General features: G+C 34.5%; 1 protein-coding gene across 1 annotated transcript in view; it reads right to left on the reverse strand.

The window, feature by feature from the left end:
• Positions 1-4,138: 4,138 nt before the first annotated feature.
• Positions 4,139-14,692, reverse strand: part of LOC139972117 (aldo-keto reductase 1B-like) — a 40,435-nt gene continuing 29,881 nt past the window's right edge. Inside the window, exons 10-17 of the mRNA XM_071979063.1 lie at positions 12,685-12,711; positions 11,056-11,170; positions 10,181-10,270; positions 9,496-9,612; positions 8,953-9,059; positions 6,938-7,103; positions 6,291-6,373; positions 4,139-4,773 (exon numbers count right to left, since the gene is read on the reverse strand). Coding sequence (XP_071835164.1) covers positions 4,743-4,773; positions 6,291-6,373; positions 6,938-7,103; positions 8,953-9,059; positions 9,496-9,612; positions 10,181-10,270; positions 11,056-11,170; positions 12,685-12,711 — 736 coding nt within the window. The 3' untranslated portion in view covers positions 4,139-4,742. The remainder of the gene's footprint in view (positions 4,774-6,290; positions 6,374-6,937; positions 7,104-8,952; positions 9,060-9,495; positions 9,613-10,180; positions 10,271-11,055; positions 11,171-12,684; positions 12,712-14,692) is intronic.

Raw genomic sequence — 14,692 nt, forward strand, 5'->3', positions numbered from 1 at the left:
AAATGGCTTTGGTATTCGACATTTGATTACCTTGAATTATTTATGTTAAAGAAAAAATATTACTGACACCTACGAAAAAGGTAGAGTTAGTATAACAACATATAGGCAGGTAGACACTAGACAGAGCTCAAATATTGATGGGATCAACAAATTTGGTAATGCCCGTCCTGTGGAATGGTTCAACAGGAAGGAACTACAGACAATTTTTTATTCAGGTAAAGAACCTTAGATGTGAAATGGGTCCTGCAATCCCATTATTGTAATGATATTTGTTAATGTACCATTTTAAAATGTTGCCAGTGCATAGGTCTTTTCGTGGATATGTTGTACAATTTGGAAGGAAGTGGTACTTTATGCCCGACCCTCCCCCCCCCCCTCTTCCCAACTCCAGGGGCTTCGGTTCTGATAAAATAGTCAATTAATATGTATAGAACGTTCAATGTACCCTCTGATGCCATAGGAAAGAGTTCGCAATTTCCGACATAATATTCGAGAAGCAGCAATGGGCAACCTCCGGGACGCGGGCCGGATTCTGCCCGTGGATTGGATTTACCAGGCCCGCGAATGCCTAGTCAACAATATTTAATAACGATCTGGCCTGCAGTTCAATGCATGAGAAATAATTCCCGCCCTGTGTTTCTCAATCTGGCCCGCGATGTGATTTTGATTCTGCAACTAGTAAATTTTCTCAAACCCCATTCATTTTTAGTTAGTTTGCAACGTTAGCGATGCAGTGACTAGCCCTTGACTGCGTGTTTGCTCCCCACAAGATAATGCACGCCATGAACTGTAGCAAGTAAGTACCGCCTATTTTTCGTGACACTTGGAAATAAACATCACATCGATCGTGGGGGAAGGGAGGGTGGCAATTGGAATGAAGAGTATGTATGGGTTGGCCCATGGCGAAGTATCGGATTCGTAATCTGGCCCGCAATATGAATAAGGTTGCCCTTGGCTACCCTAAACCATGGCCACTGTTTAGAATGTAAAACATAAATATGCTTTTGAGCTACAATGTTAATGAATGATTGAGTAATATCTGCTGATTTAATTTACTTATTCTGTTTGGAGGGGGGGGGGGGTTAAGTGTGCATTTAGCTATGGATGGTGCCATGACCCGATTTTCTTTAAAGGTTAGTAGAAGTGGCTTCAAACTTTAGGGCATAGCAGTTCACGTTACTAAAAGTAGCCTACTTTCTAGAAGTTCTGTCACTCAAATACGTCCCCCGACATACACAAATTTGGAGAGTATGGAATTTTCATTGATGAAAGCTTTCGAGGATGTCAATAAACATGCTTGTTAAATTTTTAGAATGACATACATTCATTTTGTTCTGTCTTCCTAGTATATTTAATTATCGCAACTTATTATGTCATTATTAATAGCAACGCAACTCTTTTCCGTAACAGAAAATCGGAATATTTTAATAATATGAAGACATACAACTTGAAGCACAGGTGGCTTGATGATGAGGTCATATTTTAGACTTGATCAAGTCGCAAGCCTTGTTTGACAACTGGTCAAGGAAAACCAGACCCTTGCATAACATTACATTTTTCGTAACTGTTTGGGGATAATCACGAAGGCCAATAACGATTGTATTACTTTCCTTTTCACATGGATGCAAAATGATAATATGATCGGTTCTTGATACAAATCAAAAGTTTCTCAATGATTGTCTCGATCTATTTAGATTAAGTTACATCTGCTAATCAGATTGCTTGTCTGTCACTGTCTGTTGTCACAGTAAAGTGACACTTTATTACTTTATAACAACAAAAAGGGCAACAAAGAGAGCGCTACTTTTCTCTCTGTTTCACCTCTGCGGGATCAAGCTCACAAAAAAACACTTTTCCTTGTGTCATGATCTTTGAAGCATTTTTCGGTTACATTGCACTCTTTATAAGTGATTTGATTGAAATGTTTTTTTTTTTATTCTTCTTTTTTTCCAAATTTTCCCGCGAGATTTTCAAAGTCCATCAAAATTAAATGAATAGCTTCAACGCACAAAAACTAATCTGACTTGCGCATGCCCAGTGTGAACTTATGAGCGACAATAGCAAGGAAATCGTTCAACCTTCAGTTTTGCGAGTTTTATTGAATTTCTCTGTAATCCTAAATTATCATAGGAAATAGCCTGTAAGTCATAGATAACCTTCAAGTTGTAAATGGTCGAAAAGCTTTCGTTTAAAGTATCACTTCTAGTGAAGTAACCATGTTTGTACCCAGGTAACCCTTGACATCGTATATATATATATATGCCTTATATATATATATGCCTTATATATATATATATATGCCTTATATATATATATGCCTTATATATATATATATATGCCTTATATATATATATGCCTTATATATATATATGCCTTATATATATATATATATATATATAATAAATTGCCTTAACCCTAGGTTATATGCAAAAGACGCTTTTCGGTTTGAATATATATGTTGAGCATTTCTCACCTTATAAAGAATTAAATATAAACAACAACACTATAATAAACAACAAAACAAAGCAATATTAATCATAATTATGTCGTATGTATTATTATTAACTTGAAGTTTACTTCTATTTTGAACAGAAATGATGATATCTTAAACGCAAACGGGCTCAAAATAGCATGGGAAACAATTTTAATCAGTAACCTTAACAGAATTCCAGTCATACTGTTGGTCTACACATGGAATGCCAGAAGCACCAAAGGATATATATATATATATATATATATATATATATATATATATATATATATATATATATATATATATATATATATATATATATATATATATATATATATATATATATATATATATATATATGCATTCCAAAATGACTCCTTAATTAATGCTCTCATTCCCTGATGGAATGATCTTTTGACTAATAAAAATATAACATTTTATCAAAATAAGGTTTTAATTTAGCATACGAGCAAACTCTATTTCATATTAATAATAGCATTACTAAAGATTGTATCAAAGTAATTCCAAATTCTTTGCGAAAAATCACAATGAAAGAATAAATGCTGAATAGTCTCAGTATGAATAAGACATAATGTACACATACTTCATAGAATAATACCTATTTAATTTAAATATTGGTTGGTAGGAATGATTCTATGCAAAATGCAGTACTGAAACCAGCGAATTTAAATGTCACTATAGACGAGTTAAACGGAACCACACAGTACATACTCCAATCTGTACTGGGGGTACTCAGAGAATTTATACAATTATGGTAAGACTTAACATGGACCATATTAGACTGAAGCAAATGTTCCTTCAAAATTGCCATTTATCAATAGCTCATTAGTGAGATTGTCAATAGGCTTACACATGTAACCGGGGCTACCAGTGTCAGTAACCTTGAGCAGCGAAACTTTTCATGAAGTACTTAATCCATAGTATTCCAAAACAAACATAGTTTTATGGAATACTGCTTGAGGAAGTGACCAAGAGAAAGAAAACCACCATTATCATCAATCAGATCATTAATAAAAGGTACTCTGGAGCGTAAGCAGATCATTAATAAATGGTACTCTGGAGTGTTAGCTCAGTGGTTAACGCCGGTGCCTTCCAATTATAAGGTCCCCGGTTCGAGTCACTCCAAGATTAATATATGTCGTCCAGTTACAGAGTTGTTGACAATTGATAATTCATAATCATGGACGTTAAGTATGAGTCTAAGAGACTGACTTCGGTCAGCTTGCGGCTTTGATAAGCCAATGAGGCTTCTTCGCGAGTTCCTGCTTGCAGGAGGATCAAAAATACATACAAAATACATACATACTTTATTATGAGCCCAATATCGATAATTGATGGAACGGTTGCCGAAATGCAAGACGCTATTATTCCAAATTAGAAAACAAGAAACCAAGGAGCTGTCAAGAATGAGGATTTGACAAGAATCATTCAAATAAAGGTCTAGGGAGAATTAAAAACATTCTGCACTCTCTTTTGCGTTTCCATATATTTATTATAAGTCAATACAAGAACAAAATATGAATTCAGGACGACAAATTCAGTAACTTAATAAATGTTAAGTTTTTCATTTCAAAGAAATTTTTCAGATCCACAAGGTAGGAAGATATTTTACACTCGATAATGCTACAAGTTTATCGAGGTAGGTTCGACCATATTTCAAACATATCTGTTTGTTCTTTGCTGGAGGTAATCGTCCCTATAATTTATTCTCGGGCATTCAGTATAACTAGAGTATACATACTACACAATACACATTATCGGAGAGAATTATATCAGAGCGTCTGTATGTTTCTTTCGAAGTCACTTATGGGGAATTCCAAGAAGGGACATTTTTGGTTTATCACATTCGCTACCCTTGCGGCCGTCATAACGTTTATGTGTAAATCCCTAATCGAAATTACGAGTGAAGTTACTACAACAAGCTGACCTATCTTTAATACCCCAGACACTTCATATCCTGGACGTTAACAGAATAATGATAGACATTGTCAGTAAAACTTTTGCCAGTAAAAGACACATTTTGTGTTTGTAAGACGTCATCGAGGTTAGCAAATTTGCTGAATTTTTTGAAATACTATACCGTACAGGTCAAATAAGGCAGTAAGTAAACAAAGATTAGTGAGAAGACCGGCGGGAATTAACGTGTTATCAACTGTCAGTGATATTTATCCAATGACGTTCCGTTGTGAATATATCTGGCATTCCTCCTGATTCAATTATTTCAGGGTATCAACTGCGTTAAGCTGTTCTAGAACGGGTAGTATTTGTTTTCGATGGCGCTATGGAGAAATAGAATATACAAATTGTAAACGAAGACTGAGTGATAAAGTCGTGTAAATTTGGTATTGAATAACCATATGTTGTTAAAGAGGGATAGTATTTTTTTTTGCATCAGTTCAGGTAGGCAGGCATAAGCAGTATTTGCCAAAGCTGTCGTAACACAATTAATGATTTTATTGGCCCACATACTACATTTCGTCAAATTACAATGTCCCTAGAGCATAGAGAGATGTTGACAACTGATGATATCCTACCTAACACAGTTTAGATCATGGCTTGGACTATCATTGCATATACAAATGTAGCCACCATGACTATTCCAATTGTAAGATAGAAAAGGTCAAACGTTTAGCGTTGTTCTCTCCTAATTTATGTGCGACTTTTGTTGCGTAATCTTCCTGTTTCACCAACGAATTTCTTAATTAATCACTTTTAAACCTCCTGGGCTTCAGGCTTTTCTTGTTTCTCTTCGACGTCCAAGCATGGACAAGGTCATAATGATAACTGAAAACATGCTATCTCCTTAATGTTCAGTTAGTGACTTTTACTTTCCGGCTGTTGAACATTATTTTGGCATATGGTACCGATTAATTTGGTCCAGTGCTGTTAAGATGTCATTGTAGTCAAGCAATACTGTAAAGGGTTGGACTAAACTATGGAAAGGAAAATTCCTTAATATGTATGATACTTTAATAATAATAATAATTACAATAATAATAATAATAATATCGTATTAATACAAGTTTTGATTACAGTCTGACCATTTACTGTAGGACCAACAACTTTAATGAAGTAATATCAACACAGTTGACAGAATTTTACACAAATATTGTGACATATGCGAACAAACTAGCAGTTTGAGTGGTTTCTATCAAATGGTATTTACTTCCATCAAAGGATATTCGTTAACGAGAGAAGGTCTCAAGAAAATCCTCAAACATCGCCATGCGTGGCGAAAAAGGAGACTAGTATGATTGAAGATTTCTGTAACTTCAAATTATAACTCTTACAACCTTCCTTAACTTCGCACGAGTCTTTAGAAACAGTCTTTAGAATACAGAAATATTTTCAAAAATATTGAAATACCTAAACTGACAATAAATCTAATGCCATTTTCTGAATATTAAGTTCTTTTGACATTTCATTCTCACTAATTGATAGTTGATAGGTTTGGTGAAATATTTGTTGACACATTTGTTGACATATTTGTTTTCACTTTCCTTTAATCATTTACTTTACTATACGGAAGCTATTTTGGTATTGTACAAGTATACGACACAACCACGTAATATATTAGGGTTTTGATCTGATTAACATTTATGACGTTCACCATGTCGGCAAAGGTATTTTTAACTCTATGAAACTCTATCAAATTCCTTATCTAATAACAGGTACTCGATTCAGTCCATATGTTTGCAACGCGAATCTGGCAGAACTACACGGATATCAAATTAAATTAGCTAATTGCAATGACAGAGTGAAATGAACAATGTAACCCTCCCGGGATCGTACTTACAAATCCCAATGGAGAGCTCTGTAGCTACAGGAGAGTCCATCAAGTTTCTTGATTTCATCTTCAGATAAATTCACATCGAGCGACTGCAAAAAGGGGGAAAAAATCAGCGAACGAAATGTGAACATGAACTTGAAAAATCAAATATTTGTTAATGCAATGTCAGTTCTATTGCCATGAAACATCTTACAAGTTAAAATGATAATTAACTAAAGTGCAATCTACGACATGAATCTGAAGGCGAATCTTAAAGAAGTTACAGTTTCTGTTTATGTCATAAGTCAGTATACAAAAAAAAAAAAAAAAACACTACATGGCGACAGACTTAATGATGCCATTTGAGTTAAAAGATTTCTTCGCCCATTTCAAACTAAATGTATTGTATCTGAGAAATATAATAATCAAAATAAAATAAAGCTGTTAGCAAACTGCTTATCCACTAGAGAGCCTGTGTAAGATAATGTGTAAAAGTAAGTTGGCCTGACGTTTCGATCCTAGCCGGATCTTCTTCAAAGGCTAAATGACAAGTAACAGTAACAGAAAGGACAGTAACAGAAAGTACAATAGATAAAACTAGATTACCAACTTGTTTTACTTTAAATATTTAACCAAAATTAGATCATCGATTTTAAGTCAATGACTCTTCTTACCATAAAATTTTCTTCAATTCTTTTGGTTGATTTGCTTTTCGGGATGCAGATGAGACCCTGGTTAAGATGGTAGGCAATCAGTAGCTGGACAGGTGTACATCTTTTTGCTTTAGCCATCTCCAGGACAACGGGATCTTCTCGGAGATTGGGATCCTTATCTGATGCACTTTGAAAGTAAAGTGACGAAAATTGTAGGGACGAAAACAAAGAAGTTCTCTGATGAAAATATACTTTGATATAAGCAATACATAACAACAACAACGTCTATGATTATGAATAAGTATATGGAAAATTTTTGGTGGTTGGTATAACTTATTAGTAATATTAACTAAATAATCGTTTTTCTCTCCTTTTCACCTTTATTTATTGACGTCAAAACACCGTTTACGTATGGTTCGTGTTATATTTCTGTGGGTAGTTTGTATCTGTGTTGCTTCATGTTATGGATACAACGGAATAAAACTTTACTGTTCACAAATGAAGGGTAACATTGGTAAATAAAGTTGGTAAATATATTGTTTACATTACTTGTTGCATTATTTGTATAATAGCTTAATATAATCTGCAACAAAAGAGTTTGTTGCATTCGCACAGAACCTGATCAATCCATGTTTCATAGTATCAAACCTGACATCATAAACTACGAAGACCCTGTTAAGATGTAAATTCACGAGTGAACTCTCAGGTCCATTATACATGACATACGCCGATGCCACTATTATAAGTTATCAATACACATACACAAAATGTTAAATTTAAGATTTGTAGTAAAGTGACTTTCTTCGCATGTTTGCAGTTCTTATGTTTGTATGTTAAAGGGTATGATTACACTATACTCATATGTTTGTATGTTAAAGGGTATGAATTCAACTATCTTCATATGTTTGTATGTTGAAGGGTATTAATTCAACTATACTCATATGTTTGTATGTTAAGGGTATGATTTCAACTATACTTATAGGTTTGTCTGTTAAATGGTATGAACTCAACTATACTCATATGTTTGTTTGTTTGTTAATTAAAGGGTATGAATTCAACTATACTCATTTGTTTGTTTGTTAAATGGTATGAATTCAACTATACTCATATGTTTGTTTATTAAAGGGTATGAATTCAACTATACTCATTTGTTTGTTTGTTAAATGGTATGAATTCAACTATACTCATATGTTTGTTTATTAAAGGGTATGAATTCAACTATACTCATTTGTTTGTTTGTTAAATGGTATGAATGCAACTATACTCATATGTTTGTTTATTAAAGGGTATGAATTCAACTATATTCATTTGTTTGTTTATTAAAGGGTATGAATTCAACTATACTCATATGTTTGTTTATTAAAGGGTATGAATTCAACTATACTCATTTGTTTGTTTGTTAAATGGTATGAATTCAACTATACTCATATGTTTGTTTATTAAAAGGTATGAATTCAACTATATTCATTTGTTTGTTTGTTAAAGGGTATGATTTCAACTATACTCATATGTTTGTTTATTAAAGGGTATGAATTCAACTATACTCATTTGTTTGTTTGTTAAGTGGTATGAATTCAACTATACTCATATGTTTGTTTATTAAAGGGTATGAATTCAACTATACTCATTTGTTTGTTTGTTAAATGGTATGAATTCAACTATACTCATATGTTTGTTTATTAAAGGGTATGAATTCAACTATATTCATTTGTTTGTTTGTTAAAGGGTATGATTTCAACTATACTCATATGTTTGTCTGTTAAAGGGTACGAATTCAACTATACGCATATTTTTGTCTGTTAAAGGTATGAATTTAACTATACTCATATGTTCGTCTGTTAAAGGGTATGAATTCAACTACTCATGTGGCAAACAAAGTAACTTTTGTCTTCAGTGTTTTTTATTAATCTTCCTGCCACATTAAAATCCTTTGTAATGTTTCAGTGTAACATTATTATTCAGTACTGAGTTACTATTGGACAGTACACTGGTCTTTAGTCTTTGCATTAATTAATTGCTTTTAATTAAACATTTACTCTGATCGATCTGGTGATCCCAGCGGACTGTATGACGTCACAGTAACGTTGTTTGACTTGCAGAAGTTTATCAGTTCAGCTTGTTCTAAGCAAGGATGGTTTTCGATCTAGAAAAGAAAATACAAAATTCTACTGTCAGCGACAAAGGTGTGCACTGTTTTCATTTCATTAAAAATGGCTAAAAACAATCTTTCTTTCTCAAATGTGATGTTTTGACCGATTAATAGGAGTAATTGAACTGTATCACATACAATATCGTCTCACAGACGTGGGCTTTCCCTTAGATCCGAGGCAAATTTATCAGGAGCCGTTGATAAGACGATTAATTTTAATTAATAAATTAATTAATTAGTTATTTTTTATTATTGAATAAATGTATACATTTTATTAACACATATAGGTAAAACGTCGACGGTTGATCGACATGCATACGGATTTCCATGAGCATTTCCTCCCTAAATGCCATTCGCAATCAGAGAAAAAAATGTCCTTTTTATGGACACTAACGAACGAAGGTGGGGATAATAGGATGATGGCGTGTACCTGGTTATTCACACACGGCACTTTGGCTATGTTCATTAACTTCCCAAGCTGTTCAATGTTGAAGTTTGAGACTCCTATAGACTTGGTTAGGCCTTTCCCTACCAGTGATTCCATTGCCTACAAAAGATGAGAATAACAAATCGATGGGGATAAAATAAGAAAGAATAGGAAAGTAAAGTAACGCTTTGGAAACAAAACAACATTTGCCAAAATGATATCCCTACCTACTGCAGTGATCCATTCCATGTGAAGAATCGAGGCTTTAGCCAGTCAACAATATAGGTTTACATTCAATCAACCATAAGTTGAATTCGGGCACAATGTTGAGATGGTGTTTGACATTTCTCTTACAGAGAATATTTTGTATATGTATGTATATTAGATCCTCCTGTAAGCAGGAACTCGCGAAGAAGCCTCGTTGGCTTATCAAAGCCGCAAGCTGACGAAGCCAGTCTCTCACATTCATATTTAACGTCCATGATTATGAATTGTTAATTGTCAACAACTCTGAACTTTTTTCATGACTTTCATGACTTTCATGACTTTTCACAACAACTTTTTTTTTCATGTAAGTTTCACATTCTAACACTGGAATATGTCCTTTATGCAGATAATGATGGCATGTATATAGTAGTTTTTGAGAAACCTTGTAAATATGATCAAATGTTTCAATAAACCAAAATACCTTCCAAGTATCCAGATAGTCTACGTCATCGTTTAGCACCCTGTCGGGATTGCCTTCAGTAGGCGGGTACATTACCGTGTCACCAGCATGCTTCAAATGTAAAAAATATGAAACATGATACCAGTTGTGATGGATATGGGTAATTTACAATGGACATATCACGGTAATACTATGAAATGAAGTTACTACATGCATCGATTTAGTGGGATATTTTGTTTTCAGTTTTAAGCTAAAAGTATTCAAACATGTTTGACTACTGCTAATAAATATGTATCACTTCCGATTGCCAGCATACATTTTAATGCAGAAACAATATGTATAACATTATGAAATATATTTGTTAAAAGGGGTGGAGTTCCCTAATATGAACGATGATATTAATACAACTGGGAGATTGGACCAGTATTCATTGCATCCGTTGCTACTTGGGTGTTGAATAACTGAAGCGTTTTCGAATCTGGAAATACTTCTGACACTGCATGCATCCATGTGTGTTATATATCGCATTGTAGTAACTAACGATAGGAGAGTTATATTACCATTGGATGAAAAATAGAAATGCTTAAAATTTGTAAGGTTGTAATACCAATGATGTAATAGTAAATGTACATCATAGCAAAAAAGCTGTATTTATTAATTAAACGGTTCTGTTTCCTAAAATGTGCGGAATTATCGGAATTGCCATCATAATGTTTATAGATGTCTATCATGCTGTGATGTCATCATTCTAGGAAGGTAAGAATTTGAAATAGAGTTCGTGATTACTGACTCTCCAATTACCTCCTTTACAAACGTCACGGCAAAGCAATGTTTAAAAATAGAGGTTTTGGTATGTTTTGGTGACCTTGTTTATACATATAAATGAGTTTTGGTACCTGGAAGGCCATTGGTGAGTGCATCAAGTATAGATCTACGTAGTCCAATTGCAGTGCCTTTAAGCTGAGATTCATTATACTCAACTCTATCCGGTCGATGAAAGATTCCCCAAAGCTATATATCAGCAAGAAATAGAAAACAAACGTGTGCATTAGTTTAATCTGAAGACAACTGGTAATGTTTTGCAACGTGTTAAAGATGGAATCACAAATAATATAAAAGAAAGCATCAGTAATACAACTGATATGTATTTTGTAATTGTGTATATTGATGAACCTCTTTGTTTTAACAGTTAGATGAGACACCAACCCAACTATGATCTCTAACATTTTATGACAGAGATATTCGTGAAGAATAACCAGACATACCATTATGAAAAATTATGCTCCATTCGGGAGATATTTTATATAACATTTCTGGTGTCAGTCAGTTAGTAAATCTTCGATGTCATAATGTCATAATGATCTGAAAATGTTTACTTTTCTCTTCATTTTGGCACATTAAATTGTCAAGATAAAATGTTAAAAAGGGTTAAACTGAAATCATAAAGTCGGATTAATAGCTTCAAGATTTAGATTCAGCATTTGCAAACCATCTCCATTCATCGAAATAAGCATTGTAGTGAATTAATAGACACAAACCAACCGGAGTTATTCGTGACAGCTGTGTGACTTAGATGGTTGGGTTTGTATCACCTTTAATCTACAAATCAATTAAATTCAAAATATTCATAAATATCAACAACCAAGGCCAGGGACCGAACATCCTTCATTGCAGAAAGAAATGAAAAGGTTAGCTAATGAAATAGTGAATTATGAAGCATATTTATACTATATAAATATTTAATGTATAATATGGTCTTAAGTGAAAGCTTGCATGATTTCTGGGTGAGGTCGAGGTGAAGGTTAATTAATGTCCAGCTCTCTACCAACGTTACCGATGCAAGAAACAGAGAGAGAGAAAGAGACAGCCGTTCGAAGGACACATTCAGCTAACCCTCAAGTCATTAGTTTCACGACTACTATTCACTGTGTAGATTTACATATTGTGGTCAAGAATTTGTTCGCGCATTCGTTCGGTGAACGTTTTCGTACACACACACACACGGATGATTTTGTATGTATGCGTGTAAGTATGTATGTATTTTATATCCTCCTGTAAGCAGGAACTCGCAAACAAGCCATCATTGGCATATCAAAGCCGCAAGCTGACCGAAGTCAGTTTCTTAGATTCATATTTAACGTCCATGATTATGAATTGTCAATTGTCAAGAACTCTGTAACTGGACGACATACATTAATCTTGGAGTGACTTGAACTCGGGACCTTATGATTGGAAGGTACCGGCGTTAACCACTGAGCTAACAATCCTAACACTCATAACACTCCTTTTTGTTTGGATTTTCATTCTCTCAATCTCTACGAATGGGCAACAATGTATAATTACTTACTACATGATCGTATCAAAGAAAGTTTCTGTTGACCATCAAAATTGAATTCATAACGATGGCTTAAAATGTTTACAATTGACAATGTGTTATATTTTTTATCAGCTTGAAGCTTCAGAGTCCCGTTTCTTTCGGGATTTCTATACATTTTTCTTTATTAATGGGACAATATTTGACATACCTTGGTAGTAATAAAAACATCCTCTCTCTTAATCGTACCATCGTCGAAAAGCTCCTTTAACGTTTCTCCAATTTCCTTTTCGTTCTCATATTCGTAAGCACAGTCAATATGGCGATACCCGTATCTAATAGCTGCCCTCACTGCTCCTTTAACTTCGTTTGGTTTTGACTGTACAGGGAGATAATATTATAGACTTTGAATTCTGTGTTAGGTAAGCAGTAGCCGATTGGTTGACCTGCAAACGGTTTGTGTTATTGTTTTATTTCGTGAAATAAGTTACAAAATAACTTATCTGCATTGTTTGCTTCCATCTGTTAAACACTATTTAAAGGCTTTAAGGTAACGTACAGGATAAACGCAGAGACAATATGAACATACCATGTGTATTGATATTGGTAAAGTATGTAAATCCATCAATCAATAGAACATGTCAGTGTGCATGTATTTTGGAGAAACAACACAGTATATGGGGCCTTAAATACTGCAACAAACAATACGGAGAACCTATGAGAATTATTGGTATATATAGAAATATTTAAACTAGTCGGGGTCCAAAATATGTACTGAATGACCCTATTAATAAATATTATAACTCGAACGAAATTAATTACATACTCACTTGAAAAGCTAAAAGCATAATGTAATGGTTCACTCTATATCTAAATGATGTTAATGTATTAATACGTTGAACTGTTTATATGTGATAAACGGACATAGGCCTATACGTACCTTCCACGTGCCAAGACCTAGCAAAGGCATTTTTCTTCCATCAGAAAGATCGATAAATTTGTTTTTGCTTTTGAGTGACATTTTTCGTAGCGATTAGTGGAGATTATCTGAAAAAAATAATAGGAAATATAAAATCCTCTTCTCAAATTGTTGTTGGAGTGTTACATTAGTGATGTAACATTATCTTACATAAGATGATGTAGATCGGATATTTTTAGTTGCTATCAAAAAAAAAAACTCGCTTTGTATATGGATTCAGTGAGTTAACGTCCACCAACGTTCCAACTACTACAATAGCATAGCTGTAATTAATTGGGCATTAAAAAATACGAGAGAAATTCTGCGTCAAGAGGTAAGGCCAGAAATGTATCAATAAAACACTGAAACCCCCGAGTAATCCATACCCAGCACCTTTACCCGAACTCATCGCCGAATTCACTTAAGGGTTCTTTAGGAGTCCTTTGAACCCAAAGAGATGTCATCATTGATGTAACACCCCTGGACATTGATGTGACTCTATGTGCATAGGCGTAGGAGGCGGGGGGGCTGGGGGGGCTGCAGCCCCCCCAACCAATTTTTTTGGGTGAAAATTCGGGCAATATGCTTAGAATTTTTCGGGCACCTACTGGAAGAATAATAATTTGCAATGTGTTTTTCATTTTTTGGGGTGAAAATTCGGCAATATGCTGAGAATTATTCGGGCATCTACTGAAAGAATAATAATTTGCAATGTGTTTTTCAATATTTTGGTGAAAATTCGGGCAATATGCTGAGAATTTTTTCGGGCACCTACTGAAAGAATAATAATTTGCATTTTTTTCCTATTTTTTTTGGTGAAAATTTGGGCAATATGCTGAGAATTTTGCGTGCACCTACCAGTGGCGGAGCGTCCATACAGTCAAAGGGGGCGGATGCCCCCCTGACGGACTCAAATGGACTGCTGGCGCCCTTTCAGCTTTTTACCACTTTTTACTTATTCGCGATTATTGACTTTTTTATTGCGCTCTCAAATACCTATTGACATTTGTCACATTTTGTTGGTGCAATTTTCTGACAAATGGCGATGACACCTATTTATTCTTCGTTTATCTGCAAATTAGCAAGGCCCGGCAAGGGTCATTTCCGGCGATCTAGGGAGTAACTTTACTCAAAAAATGTCTGTACGCTCCGCGCCAACCTGTGGTGGCGCTCCGCTTGGATAGTGTCAAAAGCGCCCCTACAGACCATTCTCTCCCCCCCCCCCTCCCTGACCAATACCCCCTAGCTCCGCCACTGGAAC

This window comes from Apostichopus japonicus, chromosome 1, assembly GCF_037975245.1.
Source record: "Apostichopus japonicus isolate 1M-3 chromosome 1, ASM3797524v1, whole genome shotgun sequence".
NCBI classification, from domain to species: domain Eukaryota; kingdom Metazoa; phylum Echinodermata; class Holothuroidea; order Aspidochirotida; family Stichopodidae; genus Apostichopus; species Apostichopus japonicus.